A 24,183-nucleotide genomic window follows, 5' to 3' on the forward strand; every position below is an offset into this window, starting at 1 on the left:
TTATTGAATCGTATTTCATAACTTTAAATGCAAATGTAAATTTTACAATTTTAAAATCATATGCACAAGTTTTGCAAACAACAAAGTTATTTGCAGCTATTTACCTTTTACCCTCTTTTTTTATAACCATTTCAAACTATTTATTTAACAATCAGGTGTTCTGCATTCAATGTGTACGTACTCACTCTCTCTCTTTTTCTGCTGTCGTTCTCTTTCTCTCTCTCTTTCTCTCTCCCTCTCTCTCGCCATCACTCATAAAACTTCCCCCTCTTCCTAAACAACCAAATGTCATGTTGCCATATCATTTTTTGATTGGTCGACATGGTGCATTTTTCCACCAACACGAAACTAAGTTTTTTTGTTTTGTTTTTTTATTTTTTGCTCATAAGCAGAGAGCGCTTGCTAGCGCTGTCCTTAGATGTTAGACCAGACGAAACTGTTGAGGAAAAACGCTGCATATATACTGTTTATCATCTACACCATGGTTTTACGTGGCCTATCAACACAATTTAAAAAACTGGTATATTTCACCTTGTTGCCTTGTCATCTTGAAGTGGTCATGTGATTGGCTTACCGCGACTACTTTAATCGTCCTCAGTCAAACAGCAGCACTCATGCGATTGTTTTGCCCCCTGAGCTCCAGGTGTTGTGCCAAAAAGTGATCGTGATTACCGTCCGTGGGAGCGCGCACAGCTGCTTAAAGCTGTAGCGCCCAGATTACTTACGTAGACAGCAACTGATATAAGATGCGGTAAGCTGAAGACAGCTTCAACCTTCTGTTTGTTGAAAAAAAGTAACGCGACCGCATTTTCGGCGTTGTAACGCTAGGAATCGTAATTAGTTAGATTACTTGTTACTGAAAAAAGTAACGCCGTTAGTAACGCCGCTACTTGTAACGCCGTAAATTCCATCACTACACATATATAACTGTGCCATGCCTAACATTGCAAGTTCAACCATGGAATGGCCAAAGCATCTCTGACATATCAGGACATGAATATAAGACCTGGGAATGTCCTTTGCTGTCTGGCACTGGCACAGTTAGTTGCAGAATGGGCCTCCATCGATTAGGCTTGTTCAGGCACATCACAAGTGTTCTCAGCCCAGATTAGGATCTGTAGAGTTTGGAAGCTGGATCAACATCTGGGGCTTATCATCTTCCATAAACCATTCCAATTAGTTTTTCCAGAGTGGTAGGAAGGTTTTTAAGTGTTCTGGTGGCACAGTGCTTCTCTGCAACTATGTTTACTTTAGTGGTTTCAACCTTGGGGCTGATTTCTGCCCATGTCACTCCTGGCCATAACACAGCTCTAAATGCCTTTGTGGGAGACATTTTTATGTAGCTGTCTCCAGCCCTGTCTATCTCCTCCAACTTGATTTTACACTCAGAGAAACAGGGGAAGACAACACAGAGAGACATGGATAGTCCATTAGAGAAGGGCGAGCACGGAGGGTCAGTGCAGGGTAACCATGGTGACATGAGGTCCTGCTTTTAGCCCATATCCCAAAGCCATCAACTACATGACCATTTATACACCTATGAACACAAGACACACACACAGGCACTGACAAAATGCATCAACAGTAGCCTGACAAGTGAAGAGACGTGAGTTCGTGGTCGGGTTCTTTTCCTCAGGGCCAAGAATCCAATCAAAGCACTGGAGCATCAACTACAATGCCTTGTCATTTACTTTCATATCATATGGATATGATGTCATATAGAAAGGTTTGGCAGATAAAAGCATTTGACAAATATTTTTTGCTTTGATCTAATCACATTAATCTCTCATTAATCCAAAAATTCCCCATTTTTTGTTCTTGATGCATTTCATTATCACCATCTTTACTTGTGTGCCTGCACTTGGTTGAACAATCTGTGTTTGCTGCATATGGAGTAGTAAAGGTGTAATCTTTCTGATCGTGTCAACACTGAAAAAATAATGGCAGCCCTAGAATTTATAGATAATGATATACGTTATATAGTAGGAAGGAATGAAAGCCAGAGTATGGCAGTAAAATTATGTGTATGGAGGAAGATAGCAGTGTCAACCAAGATAGCATTGTCAAAACACATACACACTCTGTAATCTTTACCCTGCAGTGTTTCGGGGGATTTTCATTGTCCCGCATTAAAGTGACAGTTAGCAGCTTCAAGGACGGCTCGCTGTCCTTTCATGTAAACACCACTCTGGCTTATTATAGCTTATATTGGTTATACCCTTAAGTACAGTAATAAATGCAGACAAAGAAACACAAGCTTAGGTGTAGCGAGAATAACATATTAGTAACCAGAACAAAATAGTCAAGCGCAGCAGTAAAATCTACAGTCAATTAAGAGGTGAGTCTCAGATAATGATGGGGAGCGTGTGTGCTGCATATTCCTGCAAATTTCCACAGCAAAAGCCTTGAAATGAAAGGTTTCTTTCAACTGAAATGGCTTTTACTGTCATTTGAAATGGTTACATGACAAGCATATTTTGAATTATAACCTCCTCGTGGCTGAACATTGGCTAAAATGTCGTACGTATCATGTAATAATTTGTTTTTCTAGGGTTGTTAAATACCTGTTTACAGTTTCTTTGCTCTTGTTGTGTTTATTCGTGTTTATGCTAGTGAAGCTTTGACAGCAGGAGTGCAGTACGTAGCTTGATTGATTACTGTCCTTGTGTTAGCACAGTTGGATTTGTGTAAACTAATTCACTGCTTATTGAAAAAAATACAAGTAAATGAAATAAAAAAGTAAAAGAACCTTCGATGAATAGTGTTTTAGGAGAGAATGATTGCCTCCTACAGTATTTTATATTCAGGTTAACACAATAAAGTAAGAAGAGCAAATTGAATTGTTTTGGAGTGCGCCTTGTTTAGAGCAGAACAGAAGGAAATACAAGAAAATGAACGCTGCAAGCAGCAGTGATCATGTCCTTGCACCATGGTGCATGTTGGGGTTATAGACAATACAGGTGGACATAGGCATTTCAAGATGGTATGTTTGAAGCAGGGATTTCGGAGTGCCCCTTGTGTAGCGCTGGAACCCAGTCACGATGTGTTTCATCCATTTCATAGGCTGGTTTGCCTGCAATAATGCCAAATAATTAGCAACTCTATAAATAGAACGTAGTTCTGCAAAATCACTCATTAGGATGCTTGTTCTAATTTGCTATGACCTCAGAGTGCATCGAAAATAAAACTAATAGGCTATAAAGAGTGATATGAACTTGTTTAGAACTTACCTGAATGAAAACGTCTGGAGCACCAACAGATATTTGGAAATGGAAGAGAACTGGATATCAGCTCGTCTCACAGCTGCTATCCAGACTAGACGCCTTCTTTTGGTAACATCCGATACATGAGCTGCCTCATGTTGCTTCCAGGTGGGGAAAGAATGAAAAGATAAAGCATTTTCAAGCTTATTCCCTCACCAGTCGTGCGATCTAACATTGCAACCGACCGCACAGCAAGTGCGAACACGGGATGTCAACAAACGTCTAGAAACTAACTCCTCACAGCGCTTCGTTACTACGTTATTACCCTGACGTTGCTCGCTGCACTACATAGATAAATGGAAAATGTTTTGCCCGTTTTGTGGCGTTAGCTTCGGCCTCTTCACTCCTTTTTGTGCATCCCGCGTTTAGCTGCTGCTTCTTCAACAAATTTTGGGGGGTGGCCAGTACCCACCACCCACTTAGTAATGCCCCTGGTTGGTCTGTTGGTCAACATGGCCACAACCCTAACTCCATAGGTCAGGTGGATGACATATAAATAAAATTTGCACCACTTAGAGTTTTTAGGATGTTGAATCATGTAGGATCATGTTGCTGTATATCATGTGTTGAATAAACAATGCAAATCTTTACTACATGGTGTCTGTTGCACAAGATTGATTTACCTTTGCCCTGAGAGACTATGACAGTGACTCAGTATCAACATTTAGATATCTCCACACCAGGTCTCTAGACACTGTTAATTTCCTTGTGCTTATGCTTGATATTAACCGTGTCCACAAAACAGAAAAGCTTAGTATCGCCAAGAAGTTTTTAATTACATCTGAGGCTACCAGGTTTCATTTTCCCACCCACTGTGACCCACTTTTCTTTTCTTTTTTTATATCCATCATTAGGGTCTGAAAGTTCTTCTGAACACATTTGTCATGCAAATCGTGTAATGGACATGTCGGCCTACAGTGTCCATTTCATGCGTTGCCTCTCCAAAACATGAAATGTACACACATGCAGAAGTTGCAGTAAGATGTGGTAACAGCAGAGAGAGAGATTTTATTTCAAGCCAAGATGAAAATAATCACGGAAAAGCATTTAAACAGACATTATTAACACATTTACATGTAAATATATATTAGCTGTCTAGCTTAACCGTGTCTGGTGATTAAGGAATGTACTTCATACGTATTTTCCCTCACTATCGCCCTCTGCTGGTCATGCAACTTCTGCATGTGTCAATTTTATGTTTTCAAGAGGCAAAGCGTGAAATGGCCACAGTGGACTGGCTTGTCTAGTATACACGATACTGGGTTGCAATTGAGGTGGATATGGATAGCCTGTCAAAAGGAGTATATCAAAGTATAAAGCTTGTCATTTCATGTTGCCACACGGTGGAGTTGTACCTATCGCTGAATATTAGCATGTGATTTCTCCTCTCCGATATAAAAGTCTTTCCTCACTTCCAACATTTAGCACTTTACAGTGTTCAATGTGTGCAGATCAAGCAAAGAGTCTTCAGTCCTCTACCACTAACACACTTCTCCACATCTTAGTCAGGGATCCACAAAGCTAAGGCAGGCCCAGTCCATTAGTCACCTGGCCAGGAGCAAAATGTTTACTAGCATCATCAGCTGCAAGAAAGCTAAAAGCTTGCAGGGAGTTGCTAAGATAGAGTGACAGTCATTGATTTTTTTCCACTTGGCACAGTTGATTAAAAAAAAAAACTCACTTCCTAGTTGACCCTCTGTTTCTCTCTTTCTCTCTCTGCCAGAGCAAGAAACATGCCAACAAGGTACGTCTGTTCTACATGCTTCATCCTGAAGATGGAGGACCACCTTCCAAAAGACTGAGGCCAGATAATCCAGTATGCTTCCACTCACTGTTTGCATGTGTCTGTGTGTGTGTGTCTACCTCTGTGCAAATATATAAAATATAAACCTAAAATGTATATTATCACTCCAAACTTTTTACATGTATGTAAAAATGTATTAAATATTTACTGATGAACTAAATAAATCGAAATAATTTTCTGCATTGCAGTTAAATGGAAACTCTAGTATGAATAAAGGCATTTATTTTGAATGTCCTTTATCACATGTGTATGACAAGAGCCTAAGTTTTTGATTAGCTTTAGTCTAATCCTTTGCAAGGCTCGTCCACTTTCATCCTTAACCATTGTGTCCAAGCGCTCATGGGAATGTTTGATCTCTTGTATGCAGTTGTGGGCTATAATTCTCCCAAGAGAGGTTATGCCTGCTTCTGGTCACATTTAGTGAAGGCAGACAGCGCCAAGCAGCTCTGTATCTGACTATTGCAGACCATAGCAAAGGAGGTCAGTGCATTACCAATGTTTGTGTGTCTGTCCGTGTGCATGTGCAGTCGGAAAGCCATTGTGTCCCTGTTTCTAGAGCCCCATTCTGTAACTGTGGCAAATGCTGAGATGGCATTTGTACCCTACATTGAATTGTTGGGCTTCAAACATTAAGTATAACTGCTATTTTGGTAATGATTAATTTGTGTGTGTGTGCGTGTGTGTGTGTAATTGACTATTGTGTAAAGGAAGATTTACAATATTACATTGTGTGTCCCAATTATCTGGCTCGTCCCATGTGGCATAAAATATACACTCGAACACTAAAATCACATACCGTGCACACTGTGAGGACACAGCTGGTGGAAAAATAAAGGTTTTAAAACTAACTGACAAATCTAGCAATTCCAGAGAGAGAGAGAGAGAGGGAGAGGTGAAGAGGGTGAAAGTCTCTAAAGTTTTCAGAAAATAAATCCAGCGAGACTAAAACATAAAAACAGACCTGGATTAACAGTTTCAAGCCCTAGAGCTTGAGCAACCAAGTGGTGGTGTTTAAACTATGCTTCTCGACAGACTTACGTTATTTGGTCCATGGACTGGTTTGTTCCCCCACTGTTTACCTTCACATGAGCCATGATCATTTTTCCTTTATCCTTCTATGCAGAGTCTTTCTTTTCCCAATGATTGCATACGTTTAAATTTTAAGAAGCATTCTTTTAGATCAAATGTAGATCAGTAGATCAACAAAAATAAAGGCCAGCTCCTGTTTATTTTTTTTATAAATATTGCCTACTTTCTACACACGTGTCAGAAATAGCTGTATGACAATATTTTGAAAAGGAAAGTGAAATTAAGAAAAACTAACTATGATTTGGTTTGTAATGAAGGATGAAAGACCGAGCAGCGACAGTGACTGAGCAGCGACTCCATGGCAACCACCGGTCTCTAGGGAATGGCAAGTGGTTGCTGGAGATTGCTGACTGTTGTTTAGTAAAATCGGTTTCACAAAGCTTGCTGCACACGCAAAAAAAACCTCCCTGTGATTGCTTTTGTTACTTGTCGATTTGCATTAGTAGACTCCAGCTTGTCTGCAAATACTTGCCAAATACTGGTGCACTAGTGAAACGGAAAAGTAGAAAGCAAACTGGAACCACAAGGAGGTTTTGGGTGCAGCTCCAAATACTTCTTTGTGATCAATTTTACCTAGAGACTGTCAATTTGACTCACAAACCAGTCAGGGATAGTACATTTTCCCCTAGTGGCCTGTGGTTTTAAGAGGGTCATTAGTTAGTCTCTAGGACTGTGTGACCTCGGCCTCGCTCAACCAATGGAACCATAGTTCACAACAAAAGTTGTAAAAGGGTAACGCATAACACTGCAGACACGCATAATATAATATGTCAAAGGCTTATGGGTACACACACACACACAAACACACACACATACTGTGGATGTATTCACACCTGCGTCTCCATCTGTCTCTCTAAAAACCAAATAAGACATGACTCAGCCCACTGTGGATTTCACCTCATATTGGACACTAAACACACATAAATAGGCTGTGTGCACAAAGACACACACATCCCACATCTGCTATACTGTAACCTACTGTGAGTGCCACAGCTAGCACTTTGTTCATAACCTTTCACGCAGAGATGTGACATTGATTATTTGACAAGGCGGGAAAACTGATGTAAGATGAGCAGAGATTAATTTCATTTCCCGAGGTGAAACTGTCAGCATTCAATTCGGAATAAACTTTTCTTCTTTCATCTCTTTCATCTTTCTTTCTCCCAGGGGAAGCGTTGCACGTCTTTTCTCTAGACTTCATCCCAATGTTTTTTCCCTCCTTTTTTGTGCTGATTGACATGGTGCAGTCCAATGGGAACTGCAGAAAATGCTTTCCCCCCCCCTTTTTTTTTTTGCAGAGTGATTGAAATGTCAGTGTAAAATGCCATGCTTTAAGGTTTTTGTGCTTGTGTGTACAGGTGAAAGTTTTTGTCACAGAACAAACAGAGAAAGTAGGTCGTCAAGGTGCTCTCAGATGAAAGAGGAGACATGATCCATTTTTCTGCCCTATTCTCCACCCTGTTCTCTCTCTCCATCTGTGCAGTTTTTCACTTGCGCAAAGGGCAAGACAGACCTTTTATTCTCCTCTACTGCTGTATTTTCACTGTGACTACTTCTAATTTACACTTTCAGAGCATCCTCGAGCTCTAAATGAGAGCTCTGTTTCCCTGAGCTGCTGAGAGTATATTTAGCAATGTTTCCCACAGCGCCCCAACACAGAACAGTGGGGAGAAATGAGGAGGAGCAGAAAAAAGAAAAACAGAAGGAGAGGAAGATAAACACAGCTAATTAGGAATCTATTGTTAGGTGCGTGAGCAGATTGAAGCCACCCAAACAAAAATGAAAAAGAAAAAACAAAATCTGCGATACAGACGTCACTGTCAAGCAGCGGACAAACAGGCATACGTGCGGCATGTGCAAACAAAAAACACACACAACAATTAGGTCGCATCCAAATCGGTCTCAACAGATGCGCGAGGTGCGACAGGTAGAGACAGTGAGGTGTGGAAAACAGAGAGAAACACAGTAATGAGCGATGGCAGAGAGTTAGAAATCAAAAACGAAGAAAGCGAAAAGGTGACGACTTTCTGCACGATGGAGGAAAACAGTGAGTCAGAGATGCTATTTAGTGTTTGAAGTGGTTTGGTAGAGTGGCAGCTGTAATGAGCTGACAATTATTCATATGTCAGTCACCCACACATGCTTCAGATTGTTTAAAACATTCCCCGCACTGTCACTAAATCCCTGGTGTAACATCTTTGATTTTTTCGAGTAGATGCTTCTTTGTGTTTCAGTTCCATCTCTGTCGACTGCTTCACTTACTTTTTAGTGTTTGTTGTGACGGGTTAGACTGCTGCAGACTGCCACAGAGAAACAGCTCAGGCTTTTTGTCCTGAGTCAAAAACTGGAAAAACAAAAGAAAAACCACAAAACACACAAGGATGGGACATTAGCCTATTGCAGTTTATCTTCCTCCTTCTGGTACAACAAGATCTTAGTAGAACAAGAGCTCAACACCACTGCCCAAGGAAGGAAAAGGAAAAGGGAGTATGTGAGGGGGAAGTGGAAAAGCAGAACAATGGGACAAATAGCGAAGGAGATGAGAGGAGGCACAAAAACTGAGAGGCAGTGGGGAAGATATGGTAATGAGGAAGGAGGGGAAATGTAGGCAAGAAGGAAAGATGGAGTAAGAGAAAAAAGTTTCCTAGAGAAGAGAAGAAAAGAGGAGACTTGTCCTTACAGAGTCTCTGTCGCCCCATGCTGCAATCATGAATAAAAAACACTAGATAAATATAGATAAGCTGTTTTTTACTTTACATACAACAAAATCAAAATGACAAATACACATTAGACAGTGCTGCATGTGCTAGTAAAGAAACCAAGATACTAATAAAAATTCCATATCAGTTTCTAGAAAGCTTAAAATTCCATTATTGAAATATCAGCTGTTATTCTTTGCTAACAGTGCTTTCCAATAAGATTTTTAGAGCTTATTTAGCAACTTACTGTTGTCAAATAGTCCACAAGCTTCTTCTGCTCAGCTGCAATGCTTAGTCTGCTCCATGTGGTGCAGATAATGGTTTGAGTCTTAGTCTAACCTGATTTGTTGGAAAAACTGTGTGATGACACTGTTTCTAAAATATGCTCCATTAATTTAAAAAATAAAAAATAAAAAATTGTATAACTAATACCGTTAGTGTGTTCAATACCGTAAATTATACAGAGTTCAATATTGGCGGATGATATTGGCAGAGCAAGATAACAGTGTATCTCTAATGCTAATGGTGATGGAGGGGGGAGGTCTGGGACAGTTCATAGCAAGCCTTTAACATGATCACAGCAGGGAGAGTCAGTGAAGAGGAGAGGAGGCGAGGCGGGAGGAGGGAAGAGGAAGGAGGAGAGGCGGTTGCGCGGGCCTGCCAATACAGATAAATATTTCATCCCACAACACACAGAGTCACTGAGACTGGAGCCCAGAGGGGGAGAGAGGATGGAGGGAGGCAAAGAGATATAGAAAAAAGCTAAGAGTGAAGGCAAGGCAGAGAGACAAAAAAGTAAGAAGAAGGAGCGAGAGAGAGATAGGACAGCTGAGAGACAAAGCTAAGCCTGCAAGGTAAAGGTGTCCTTAACTCTCACATCCAGTGTCCCTGATGCTAACCAGAGCTGACATAAGGCACACATGCAGACACACAAACACACGCACCGCGTGCACCCACATACTCAGATGTGGTGTCTCAGACACATTTCTATTATTGTACTCTCACTGAAAGTGAGGTCTCTCTCTCCTCCAACCCGAATTAACACCTGGACTAAAATGTGCGCTGGTGTGAAAAGAAAAAGAAAGAAAGCCCGAATGAACAGACAGAAGGTGGAGGTTCAATGCGAAGAGTTCAAGGAAGACATAGAAACGTTGCTATAACAGCCTCCAGTCGTGTGGCAAGGGCTATCCGCAAATTCTGGTACCTGGATTTGACTCGTTTGAGATGCTAAAGCATTAGCAGAACTAGAGACTAATGCGTAGACACTGTCTACAGCTGTTTCTTTAAAGTGTCCTTTGTAAAAGTGGACAGCGCTGAATACAAGGGTAAGATAAGACTATGAAGGCACATTAAAAACAGATCACTCAAACCACTTACCGGGGTTGCCTGGGGGGCATCTTTCTAAGTGCATGGGTCCTGATGCTTCCCAGCAAACATGTAACAGAAAGAAATCGATATACAATTCTTGTCTTGTCTTAAAATGTTTTGCTTTCTTTGCACTAACGAATTCTTTGCTCTTGACTGGCAAATAATGAAAGTAGTAATAGTGTGTAGGGACCCTTTGACCTAGTCTAGTTAAAGCTGAATGAAAATGGTTAGTTGGACAGCTTGGATATGAGAGATAAAGAGGTCTCCTCTGCTGCTGCTGACTTGTAATTCAGTCGTGCGAGCTCCATTTTTAGGTTGATTTAAGGCACGGAGCTGATTTTAACAAGTCATTGACATAGTGAAACAAGAAGGTACCTTCTCAGTATTATATTATATATAAAAACACCCAGCACGCCCCTGCGGGCGGTTTATCCTTCAAGCTCGGGTCCTCTACCAGAGGCCTGGGAGCTTGAGGGTCCTGCGCAGTATCTTAGCTGTTCCCAGGACTGCGCTCTTCTGGACAGAGATCTCCGATGTTATTCCCGGGATCTGCTGGAGCCACTCGCCTAGCTTGGGAGTCACCGCACCTAGTGCTCCGATTACCACGGGGACCACCGTTACCTTCACCCTCCACATCCTCTCGAGCTCTTCTCTGAGCCCTTGGTATTTCTCCAGCTTCTCGTGTTCCTTCTTCCTGATATTGCTGTCATTCGGAACCGCTACATCGATCACTACGGCCGTCTTCTTCTGTTTGTCTACCACCACTATGTCCGGTTGGTTAGCCACCACCATTTTGTCCGTCTGTATCTGGAAGTCCCACAGGATCTTAGCTCGGTCATTCTCCACCACCCTTGGGGGCATCTCCCATTTTGACCTCGGGACTTCCAGGTTATACTCGGCACAGATGTTCCTGTACACTATGCCGGCCACTTGGTTATGGCGTTCCATGTATGCCTTGCCTGCTAGCATCTTGCACCCTGCTGTTATGTGCTGGATTGTCTCTGGGGCATCTTTACACAGCCTGCACCTGGGGTCTTGCCTGGTGTGATAGACCCCAGCCTCTATGGATCTTGTACTCAGAGCTTGTTCTTGTGCTGCCATGATTAGTGCCTCTGTGCTGTCTTTCAGTCCAGCTTTGTCCAGCCACTGGTAGGATTTCTGGATATCAGCCACCTCCTCTATCTGCCGGTGGTACATACCGTGCAGGGGCCTGTCCTTCCATGATGGTTCCTCGTCTCCCTCCTCTTTCTTGGGTTTCTGCTGCCTGAGGTATTCACTGAGCACTCGGTCAGTTGGGGCCATACTTCCAATATATATATATATATATATATATATTATATATATAAGATATATATATATATATTATATATATATATATATATAGATATATATATATATATATATATATATAATATTATATAATAAACCATAAAGACTTCTAATGACAGTGTCTCTGTTTCTGGAATATCAGATATTACTCTGACCTGTCCCTGTCCTATGTCCCTGTTAAAATATGTATCGATAGATAGAGATAGATAGTAGAAAGATCAGATAGATAGATAGAAAGAGAGAGAGAGAGAGAGAGTACCACAAAGACTGACATTGACAGTTATTTGCAGCATATGTCATATGTGTGATATGTTGCACATTCTAGTAGGCTTTAAAGTGTTTCTGAGTGTTCAGGACAAGGCTCAAAGTAAAGTACATGCGTGCATGTATTACTCATCCTGTGAGTACATAAATGTATCGTCACAGTCCCTCTGTGTGGATTGGTTTAAGGTTGAGGCTAGGTTAGATTTAGGGCAAGACTGGGGTTAGGCAAATGTTTATTGCCTAACCGCAAATCAGTATACTTCATGATGGATGAAAGAAGAGTTGGTGGTTTGATTGTGTTGGTGGTTGTTGGTGTGTTTTGTGGTTGGTGTGTGAATCAGGTTGTGAATGTGTGTGTGTGTGTGTGTGTGTGTGTTAATGTGTGTGTAGTCTGTGTGTTGTCGATGCTGGTTTGTGTCAATCCAGGGGTGCTATGTGTGTGTTTTGTTTGTTGTGTATGTGGTGTGTGTTGGTGTTGGTGCGTGGTTTGTTTCAGTTTGTGTGTGTGTGTTGTGGTGTGTGTCTGTGTTGTGTGTAGGGTGTGTGTGTCAGTGTGGTTGCATTTTGTGTCAATCAGGCGAGTTGGTTGTCTTTTGTTTGTATTCTCTGTCGTTCCGTAGGGAGAATCTCCCTCATCATTAGTAATGAACCAGCTGCGGTGAAAGCCAAGCCACAATCTCACCCAGAGAGACAGAATGAATATTTGATTAGTCCTCTCTTTGCCTTCATTTGTGCGTGTGTGGTGTTGTGTGTTTCATGTGGTTTGTGGTTGACATGATGTGATGTGTGTGTGGTCATGTGTGGATGAGATTGTTGAATGAATAGTGCCAGTGAGAAGAAAGTGAGAGAGAAAAAGCCCAGTGAGGTCAGTGTAAAGTCTACATCTTTCCATTCCCCCCCGTCTCTCTTCTTTTTCTCACTTTTACCTCTCCCTGCCTTTTTTCACACCATTCCCTTCGTCATCAGCCTACACCTCTCCACTCGCTATACTCTCTTGTACTTTGATTTATTTTTCTCTCTCAACACCTCTCTTCACCCTTCTGACACTTTCTTTTACCATTTCTCTTCCTCTGTTTCTGCTATAGGACTGTGCAGAGACAGAAGTGGACAGGAACAAGTGCTGCACCCTGTGTAACATGTTCTTCACCTCTGCAATTGTGGCACAGTCCCACTACCAGGGCAAAACCCATGCCAAGAGAGTCCGCCTGGTGCTGGGGGAGCCACCCAGTGTACCCACAGCCATAGCCAACCCCACAAACACAGGTATCGCGCACACAATCTAGTTGTTATATTGACCTGTGTTAGACTTTTACATAAAGATTAAACTCAGATATTTAACTTAACGTACTAAAGCTGTGCAGCAGTTTGCAAATGGTGTAGTAAGGCACGCTAGTGTGCCTTTGAGCCAAATCCTGGTGTGTTGTGAGATTTTATGACAGCCATAGTTATAAATGAAGGGAACTCCAGTCTCATTTTGCAGTTGCTGGATGGTGGGATTTATCCGTGTGTGATACATCAAAGGCCCTGAATGACACCAAGGAAGTTAATAAGGGGGAAAAAAACACATCATTTTCTTGTGTTGAGTAACTACCTCACTGCAGAAGACACACAACTTTTAGAAATGAAAAAAGAAAAACTGTCAGCAGATCACAAAAGCTGCATGTCTCTTGGCTACAGAGGTGTCAACACTATTCAAATGCATCACCTGTGAGAAGTTTGCTAATGCTAAGAAAGTGCCAAGCAAGATAAAGAGGCTCTTGGAAACCAAACAACCATTCTGACAGAAACGCAGCCAATTTCAAAAGCTTGCTGGATTTGAACCACACGCAGCAGGGACTTTTGTTGTCTGATAGTTGGAAAGGGGCAAGGCATATGGTAGTGGACAGGCAAGTCTTGCAAAAAAAGAAAATTACATGTCAGAGGTCCAGATGCAGCAAATAGATTGTCAAAAGTGAAATTACTGAGAATAAAATCGAAAAAAGATGTGCCCGACAACAGAAGCTGTTTTGCGTTGAAATATTGGCTTGCCTCAAAAAGTTAAAAAAAACCAGTCACAGTGCTTTGTTTCTGTTACAGCAGTCACAGCAGCAGAAGAAGTCAAGGCAGTGTCCAAATATTCTTTGAGCTTCGGACAGCAAAGTAAAAAGAGCATTAAACTGTTCCTTTAAGGAACAAACAGCAGACACAGCTCTGCTCTTGGTCACAAGTTGTTTTTGGTGGATCTCTGCTCTCTATGCCTCATCCTCCATCTTTCTTTTCTGTTGTTGATGAGAGACAAAGCCCCTTCCAGCAGTCAACAGACTACCAGCTAACAAGCTAGCTAGCTAACATGTCCTAGCTAACATGCTTCTGTCATGTGCTCATTGTTGCTATATTACTGTGCAAAACCCTTGAGCCAGTCCTTATTTCTTTCAAAGTTTTTCTGTGAAACATTGGCTGATTTTTCACTCATTTTCATAATGTTTTTGTTGTTTTCTGTTTTATTTTGTTATTTGATTGTTTAAGCTGACTCATTCAAGCATTAAAAAACTGCTGTGTGCTTAGTAAAAATGAAAGGAAAATAGTCTCTTTAGTCACTGTGGTATTAGCACTCTTTTTCAAAAACCACCAGCAAGATGCTTCCCAAATAGCTATTTTCTGAAAGGTTGGCATATTTTGGCAAAAAAAATCAAAGGAAACTAGACAAGTTGAATAACAAAAGAAGAAGTCTATGAAACCATCTAATGCAGATGAACCATATCTCAAGTCATGTCCATAAGAAACAGGAAAAAATCAAGCAAAAATCTGACAGAGGAACTGAGAGATGTGTTTGGCACTTCAGTTAAACCATCTAATATTCACTGTCAACAAGCATTTATTAGGAAGGAAAACAAGGATAAAATGCTGTGGTATTAAAGTAGGTAGAACTGGACTGAAAATCAGTGTTAAGTTGTCTTTTGTAGTCATAAATCCAAATTTTAAATGGATTAAAATCATGCTGGAGGCTCTGTCATTGTTTGGTGCTGCATTTCACCAGTGGGGTTGGGGTTCTTGTCAAAACTTGGTGGCATTATTAATATAGAAAAAATCTGCCAGGATCTGATCTACTATTACCATCATGAAAATTACAACAATTTTTGAGCTTAGCAATGATCCCAAACCCATCACACAACATTGTTGAAACACTGAGGGATCGTCTTGACAGCAAATAGAATAAAACGCAGCCAAGATCCGAAGAAGATCTTTGGATGTCCTTCAACAATCCTCAAGAACTATTCATGAAGACTACTTAAAGAAATTACAACAAAGTGTGCCTTTAGGCTGTGTTTTAAAATAAAGGTCATCATACCAAATGTTGACTTACAAGCTTGTTAGAATAGTCCAAACTCAGTTTTTGCCTTATTTGCATTTATGTTTGCACATATTTCAATAATACACTGCACCTCTTCCCCATTTTCCTAGGAAAATATAAAGAAGTAAGGGATAGCTCAAGGCTTTTGCACACTGCTGTTGGTTACAAAATCCCTCTTTAAAATATACAATGCTGATATTGATTGATTTGGTAAGAGAAGTGATCCTGATGAGTGCAGAGGTGTTCCAAAAACCCAGCTCTGTGAGCACAGTGCAAAAACATATTCTGTCCTGATGGTGTTTTTTGTGGCAACAACTTTAAATGCTGTCAATGGTGAGCTTCACAGGATGCTGTCTCTCCACGTGGGCTCTTATACATGTCTATGTTTCAAAATCTGACAGTTTGAATCATTAACTTTTGGCTTATATTCTTTTTTACATCATATGATTAGATCCAGGTGATTAGGGCAGCACGGTGGCACGGTGGTTAGCACAGTTGCCACACAGCAAGAAGGTCCTGAGTTCAATTCCACCATCAGGCCGGGCTTATTCTGTGTGGATTTTGCATGTTCTCCCCATGTTTGCGTGGGTTCTTTCCGGGTACTCCGGCTTCCTCCCACTGTCCAAAGACATGCAACTTGTGGGGATAGGTTAATTGGATTATCCAAATTGCCACTAGGTGTGAAAGTGAGTGCGAATGGTTGTCTGTCTCTGTGTGTTGGCCTGGCGACCTGTCCAGGGTGTACCCCACCTCTCGCCCTATGACAGCTGGGATAGGCTCCAGCGCCCCCCGCGACCCTGAAAAGGATAAGCGGATGGATGGATGATTAGAACCTTGAATCAGAAGTGTTAACTTTATATAACACATTTAAAGCTCTTAGACCGCTACACTAGGCATTTTGTCTCTTTAGCATTTAAAAGGTATGTTAAAAATTCCTTTCAATCATGAAATCTCAACCAGACTATTTGATGCACCAGTATAGCATTCATTCTTTCAATCATTCAGCAATACATAACAGACAGAACACAATCTATTATTCTTCCATGCTAAGCTATGCATCTATAAGTTCTCATTCCTGATCTTAACACAAAAAGCCTGTCGTCACTAGAGACCATATCTCAGTTGTCAAATAGACTCTCACCTCTGCTCGTATACATCCCCTCTTTGTGACATGTTTTACTGAACTGAGAACTATTTTTACTTCAAAGGCTTTATTTTTTTTATCTAAAGTGGATTTGGACAGCTTTAGTGATGGTTCAGTCAAAACTACTAGCCTGGGATTCAGGGGGAAATGTGTTTGAAAATGGCAACATGCCAGAGGCCCAAGAAGTAAAACTTAGCAGATGAGGCACACAGAGAGACATTAATTTATAAAAGTCTCCTGATTAATAAAATGTGTTTTTTATCAAATCAAGACATCTGCTGATTGATATTTTTTTTGTTGAAGCACAAGATTGTTCAAGATTAGTGTGTTTTTAAGTGTCTGTGCTGCTAAGTTGACTCCAGGGGAGCTTTACATAATGTGATTCAAATTGGATTCAAAGGGGAAACTCTCACAGCTATAAAGGCACAATCGCTACAAAATGGAGTGTTATAATCAAGCCCCTGAGTGACTTTTGCTAAACTCTGGCCTACTTTTGGGAAAAGTGTCACTTCTGTACAGGCACTGTCGTGCAGTTTGCTTCGTTTTGTGACAGTAGGACCTGAAGGAAAAGAAACAAGAGAACAAGAAGAGAGAAAGAGTGACCTGGGAGAGAAGAAGAGGATTTCAGGAGAGATTAGAGTCAAAAAGCACCCTTCATGATCATTCCGAGATGAGCGCGCCACAGAAGATGCACAGCCAAGCTGACAGGCTTGAGCACACATGGACATAGAAACACACACATGCACGCACAATCATTATTAGAAAAACACAGAGGCAGGATGACTGGCGCAGGCACTCATGGCATTCACTTGCATCTCAGGACACTTGGACACTAACAAACACACTAACGCATATTCCCACAAACATAAAACACAGTGAGGTTAGAAATAGTAGAGTCCGTGTGTGTTGGAGAAGCCTTTGAGCGGTGGAGAGCAGAGATCGTACCTGCGCTCCCTCCCCGATGCGCATCACATCCCCATACACTTCAACCCAACACCTCTTCCTCCAGAACACACACTATCGTGCACACTGCCTATGCCCCACTCTGTGAAAAACACTTATTTCTGCTCCACTGTGCAGAGATCACAGTCAGGAGAGGAGAAGTGGTGGTGCAACAAGGGAAAGAGAGGAGAAAAAACATCACAGGGTCTCTCCCTGTTGCTGCTCATCACATGCAGTTCCGTAGAGCTGTCAGAACCAAGGAGTGTCATTTACGCACTGGCACACGCAAGCACACATGAATGCTACACCGGAGATTTGATGATGGACTTGCCTTTGAGCTTTGAGCAATAAAATAAAATGACAGTAAGAGAGTTGCAGGGTTGAGTTTTGAAAGTGAGACGATGGCAAACACAAGCAAAGGGAATGTGAGTGGGTGTGGTTGGTGAGATGAACAGAGACACAGCCATAGATACAGTAACTATGTGAACAGAGCCTGAAGACACATCAAGGTATGAGGAGCCAATCAGCTCAAAGGGCTGGAGTCAATCCGGCGCAGGCCCCCCACACTAAAAAAGACACATAAATGAACCCACCTCACACCCGTGGTCACTGGTCAAGGATTCATGCGGGCATTTGTTAGCAGTGAGACGACGGTTGTTGTGAAAGAAGTGATATGACTCATCTGAGCTTCAAAGCATGTGTGAGTGGGCTTTTGTTTGTGATATAAAATGTGAACTAAACGTGCAGCATCGGGGCTGTGTACTCACAGTCAGTATAACTCGAGAGTCATTGACACATTGTGGATGGCAAATCGGCACATTTGGACATGCCATCTGGCACTGTAAGCTTTCTCACGCAATTTGGCTGTGGACATAACCCCCTCCCTACCATCCCTTCTCAGGATGATTTGTTTGGTACACATACTGTACCTTACACATGCAAACAGCTTATTCTGGAGCTTCTTTCACACACACACACACACACACATGCACGCGCACACATATACAAGACATCACACGTTTTCTTAAGCGTGGCTGTAAGCGTGTCTGCCACCCAAACACCCACATTCACACACACAGACACACGAGTAGCCACACGCATGTACGCAGTTTTCGCTGTGAGAGCTACAACCCCGTCCTGTGGACATGTCCGTGCCTGTTGGCTATTAATGGGCAATCACCATGGTAACCAGTGCCATGTCATGAGTAGCAGGTCACCTGGAAATCTGCCGTTTCATTTTTTTTTTTTTTTTACTCCCTTGCAGAAGAGAGGAGAGGAAAGATGGTACAGGTTGAAAAAAAAGATAAAACAGGAAGGTTCAGAAGCCAGTCTCTAACACTTGCAGACTGGACCCCGGAGTGCAGATGGCCTCCTTCCAGCCCTCATCTATGCTCCACATATGTGGCTCACAGCAATCCATTTGCTCTTTGCTCTCAGCCTTGATGAGTACAATCTGATTACGGAGTTTTTAAATGTAAATTTGGTTTTTCAAGCATGTATTTGAGAATTCATGTGTCTGCGAAGAGTATGTGCGTGAGAATCTGTGCAAATGCATCAAATTTTCATGTTAACGAGTTTCATGAAAATATTTTCATTTCATGTAATTTTCACATTAGAGCTTGATTTGCATTTGAATTCATGTTAATATCCTCCCTCCCTCACTCTCCCTTTCCTTCTCCTGTTCTCATTTCCTTCTACAGTATCTTACCCTTGACTTGCCTCTAACTCCTATCTTTTCACTTCCGCTTCCAGATTCCTCCCCTTCCACCCCACTGCCCACAGACCCCGCGTCGTGTCCCCCTCCTCCACCTGTCCTACCCTGGCCCATGGCGGTGGTCAGTGGAAATGGTGGGAGAGAGGCTGGGAAATATTGCTGTCTGTGTGGAGCCTGGTTCAACAACCCTCTGATGGCCCAGCAGCATTACGAGGGCAAGAAACACCGCAGGAATGCAGCCAGGGCACGCCTCCTGGAGCAGCTAGCAGGCAGTCTGGATGCCACAGAGAGCACAGGTCAGCCTCTTGGACCCAATCCCAGCAAAAGTGGCAAATGAAAGGCAGCAGGGGTGTTACGACTTTGTCAGAGGAAAGACGATAAGTGGGAGTGCAAGATGCTGCAAGATGTGCAGCAGTGAATGAGGATTCATGAAATGCTGATATGCCTTTCAGTGTGGGGGTACATATCATATGTTAAACTGAGGTAAGGCAAACCAGTTATTCATTGATAAATTTAGCACCATCAGCAGTGTTGAGATCTCAGCTTACATGCATTTGGATAAAAACATGGCTGTGTTTTTGCAAGGATTAGCCAAAGCTTCTTCTTTAAGTCAACTACCTCTACATTCCTACTGCTGGTATCTGTCTCACTGAGGGTCACAACACAACAGTATATGTCAAAAGCTGTATGCGAAGTCTCCTGGCACATTGCGAAAAACATACTTAAGAGATAATGCAGTGCAGAGCAGAGAAGGCTCAACAGGTGAAATCCACCACATTACATGCATGCATATTTATGTGTGTGATGATTCACACAAAATGGCACATGAAATGGTCAAACATTAGTAAATTAAACAAGTAAATGTGGAGATAATGGGGCAATGATTCCAACACTCACACAAATATTTCTAACAGATGGGTACTTTAATTGAATTATGAATAGCATTTGGCACAGAAACCACTTTCCCTTCTCGGGTTCTTAGGAGTGATATCATCCAATATCACCAAACATTATCCTACTTCAGCTGAGTCCAACATGCATTCATGAGTGCCACACGACACCTCTACCGCACACATACAAGTTTGACGCATGCTCGTACCACACAGCACACAGCCTGTGACAAACATAAATCCACTTGTGAAGCCGTAGCAGTGCTATTTGCTGCATGCTCCAGGTGCCATGACACAAATCATCATCTCAAGAAGCCAATCATATTAAAAGCATGAGTCATGTTGCCGCCTACACTGGCTCAGAGGCTTTAAGTGGTGTCATGTTAGATATCATCCCCCATTCACATACTGTGACCCAGATCCCACAGACTCCAAATTTCATAATGTAACCACGGAAAACATTTTTTTAATTTAATTAGGATTTTGTTTATTTTTAAGACAGTCGTCCTCATTGAAGAGCAAGGCTGCACTGCAAAATCTTTTAACTGCCCTTGAACAGGAGACGTTTAACGGGTCGAAGTTTTCTAAGTGAGCTTGCTGTTGCCGTGATTTATTATACGGGCCGTCATTCATGTGTTTGTTCCAAGGCCTTTAGTCTGGAACGCTTTGTTCACTACAGCGCGGCTCCATTGTTTGTACTCGTTTGTTCTTGAGTTAGACGAATTTCCATTGGTCCGAGATTCTCACGTCAGATTGGCTTTTTATCACCACTTAAGGTGTGAAGTCACAGGTGTATCAAGTGTAATCACAGTGGGAGGGTCGAACAGGAGGTGGCAGCTGAACTAAGCAAAATACGCACAGGAGGGGGAGGAGAAAGGAGGAATTTGGCTTCTGCCAAGCACAGATTCATCTATGTCCTTTCGTCCTCATTTTCCCTTTGTGGAATAGTTTTCTCTTTACGTTCGATTTATCTCTTTCCCACCCCCTTCCTTCTGCCATACTCAGTCTTTGTTTTGGTTAGGTTGTGTCTAAATGTGTGTGTTTGTGTAAACCACTGTGGCGTCCAATCTGGCATCATGTCTCATCTGTCATCCTTATTATCTCCCCCACAAGGCACAGGTGAATTATTTGCACGCCAATATGCTCTTACTCTCCAAACTATGGCTACAGAGTCTGCCTACTGTGTTTTCTTGTTGTGTCCTATTGATGATATTGACCTTTACTTGTGTTGTCTCATCCCCCTGTGGCCATGAACGAAACTTATCATAAGACCTCTTGACATTTAAACACATGCAGGTTCTTATTTTTTATATGTATTTCTCTGGTTTAATTGCACAGACGGGACACAAGCAAGAATGTCGTGACTTTCCACAGCTAGGTGCCAGGCGAAATCCTTGGAGATGGATTACAGTGGTGGACAAGGGAGTAGCTACTGACGAGGGATGGGGCCCAGCTGACTCGGCTGTGTCTTTACATAAATCATGACGGGGGAGAAACCCCTTAAGACAGAGCCAGCGCATTGTCTCTGCTCTCTGGAGACTCCGAAGAGAATTAGAAGCAGTGAGATAAGCGTCTAGGAATGGAGAGTGTGTCTGCGTATGTGTGTGTGCAGGACCCAAGAGAGGGTGAAGCACTAAAGCCGAGAGAAAATTGTGTGTAATTGATGACTGTGCCAGAGTTGTGAGACGGAGCTGACCTCCTCTCCCACTTACTGTGACACAGTCACACATCAGAATTACATGCAGAAACACATAACTAAGATGTAGTGTAAGCACCGTAGGTCCGAATACCAGCTCGCTCTGGGAATTAAAAACAGTTTATCTAACAAAGCAATAAATTTACCGAAAACCAATATATACTTTTAGGCTTTTTTAAGTATTCTTTGAGGATATATTTCCTCAGTTATGTTAAAAGTACCCAAAAGGTCTTATTTAGCCCAATAAAATGGGCTCAAATAATAGTGTTATGTGGAAAAGTGACTCATAGTGAAGAACATGGAAAATTATCACTCAGCTCGATTCGGCAGCGTGCAGCATTTTAACATTTTTTCAGCTCCTTGTTGTTGTTTAACAGTGCAACTGGCACATCTTTCTTTAGACTCATCACGCTCGACGGTGTCATTTCTAGCAGCAGCAAGCAGCTGTTCTCACCAGTGATAAACCAACTACCTGTCCAGCAACACATCATGTGAAGTAAGCAGCTCCCTAGTGAATGTAGTGGAGCATTTAGCAGCTAAAGACCTGTGTATTTCCCTCTGGAGTTATTATCGACCAAAAGCTCAGTTAAAGACAGGGAAATAAAGTGAAATGTTGGACTATGAAACACTAGAGATAAGAGAAAGATGCCACTAAATGCATTCCTGTTTCCATTTCGTTTGCCCATTTCTATTGGTAAATCAATTATACCAATAATAATTATTATTGTGTCTTTCAAAAGTTTTACTGAACGACTCTGGCAATAATCCCCAAATCCATGAACTCCATCTTAATAAGCTACCTTTAAGAATTATTAGTTGCTTACAGTGAAGAAACTAGAAAACTAGAAAAATCTAAGAGAATCTGGAAATCCTTTTTTAAAAGCAATAGTTCACAAAGATAGTTTCCTGCGCCTGGTAATTTTTTCTTTGTCTGAAACAGATGGTCTCTCCAATTACTGTCACACTGGCTGCAAAAAAATAATTAGTCTCTCTCTAAGTCCTTCAAAGTTTGCTGGTAAAATTCCACTTGGATTTAATCTGACTCTCACCCAAATCTCAACCCCTCTCTTCTATGGTATTTGCGATATATTCCTTTGAGAGGCTCTGTCAAGTATTTGCTGCAGACTGTTAGTTTTGATTGCATCTCAATGGGCTCTTCTTGGATTCAGTTCATTTTTAATCTTGCAAAGCGCATGGTAAACTAAAGCACAAAGGCTCTGGGGTAGTAATTGCTCCATAAACTAATATCCTACAAGAAGCATGAATAACATTACACATGAATACCCTACAGTGAGTGCAAATTAGAGGAAACTCTACCTTGAATTTATCCATAGGAAACTTGATGTTCAATAGTTGTACAAGACCCATTTCCCTCCCTCTTTGTCTTCAAACAATCCCACCGTTCACCAAAAGTGTGTGCAAAACACTAGATTTCACAACTGCTAGTGCTAACCGCTACCTGAAATTCCTCTGAGCCTCTCACATAAAAAGGAGCTGCAGTCAGAGCTTGGCAAGGCGTGGTATTGGAACGAGCCACAAATATCGTGCTCCAAATGGGTCATTAATGTTGCTTGAGTTGGGACATAGTGAAAAAGCTGAAAGCTAAAATTCATCACACACTGAAACTGCAGCAGGATGTTGAATTTCGCTGCAACAAGACTCTTGAAACAAACATAATTTTCCCAATTTTCTAAGCACAAAATGTAGCTCATTACTTTTTTGACAACCGTTTAGGCATCTCCACACCGGGGGTGCCAGCAATGCCAGAAGGCTCTGTACGTTAAACGACAGCCACAAACAGCTCCACACCCACTGCCTTAGCGCTTCTCACCCCCTCTTTTCTCTCTTCTTGGCATATCTTCTTGTGTAATTAACAAGGCTTAGAACTCCCTCACAAATACTGCTCATGCTCGCAAAAAAACCCTACATTCACAACCCTGAGCCACGTGCTGTCACTACCGTTGCACACACACTTTCCCTGCATGTAATTAACATGGATTAGGGCACAGTGTGGTCTTGTGCCAGAACTGCTTTATTAACCAAAACACGTTATCTGTGCATATGTATATGTTCATGCGTGTTTTTACAAAAGGCTGGTGCTGACACAAACTGCAGCGTATTGTATATCTCTGCTACTCGGGCAGTCAGTGTGGAGGTGACATCAATCAGGCTAAAAGCAGGAAAGCTGCCTTTGTCTGCGAACGTGTACACATGCACATGTAACACACTTCATAATCACACATAAAAGAATAGACCTCTTTATGTAATCCTTGCAGCAGTATAGAATTACGGGGAGGAGAGAGGAAAGAAGAAAGAGAGACTTATCTTTCCTTTCTTTCTAAATTATCGCTTCTCCAATTAATAGCCTTCTCATTTAGAGAGAACAGAAGTAATGACATTTTGGCAGTGGAAGATGTGCCGGCTCTCTTTTTTCCCACTCTCTCTGTCTCTCTTTCACACACACATACACACAGAATTAGTTATTAGCTCCTAATAGTTGCAAAAAATATCAACATTTAAGCCAAGACAGCAGTTACTTCAGGCAACTAATTCAGTCCTGGCTTTCTTGTAAATGACTGCTTATCCTTAATCACCCCTGAAAGAGACTAAGGGACTCTTGAGGCAACAGGGAGTAGATATGCCACATTAT

General features: G+C 41.8%; 1 protein-coding gene across 4 annotated transcripts in view; it reads left to right on the top strand.

The window, feature by feature from the left end:
• The window catches only part of zgc:171482 (zinc finger protein), a 58,021-nt gene that overhangs the window by 19,227 nt on the left and 14,611 nt on the right, over positions 1–24,183 (top strand). For 2 of the 4 annotated variants that reach the window (XM_042224650.1, XM_005913906.3), the window contains 3 exons: positions 4,987–5,079; positions 12,902–13,079; positions 18,986–19,243. In XM_042224650.1, coding sequence (XP_042080584.1) covers positions 5,023–5,079; positions 12,902–13,079; positions 18,986–19,243 — 493 coding nt within the window. In that variant the 5' untranslated portion in view covers positions 4,987–5,022. Of the gene's footprint in view, positions 1–4,986; positions 5,080–12,901; positions 13,080–18,985; positions 19,431–21,175; positions 21,578–24,183 lie in introns of those variants that run through there. The other 2 variants (XR_006054841.1, XR_006054842.1) reach the window with 2 other exon arrangements.

Source organism: Haplochromis burtoni, unplaced genomic scaffold (genome assembly GCF_018398535.1).
Source record: "Haplochromis burtoni strain Fernald_Lab_line unplaced genomic scaffold, NCSU_Asbu1 Contig_7, whole genome shotgun sequence".
Classification (NCBI taxonomy): domain Eukaryota; kingdom Metazoa; phylum Chordata; class Actinopteri; order Cichliformes; family Cichlidae; genus Haplochromis; species Haplochromis burtoni.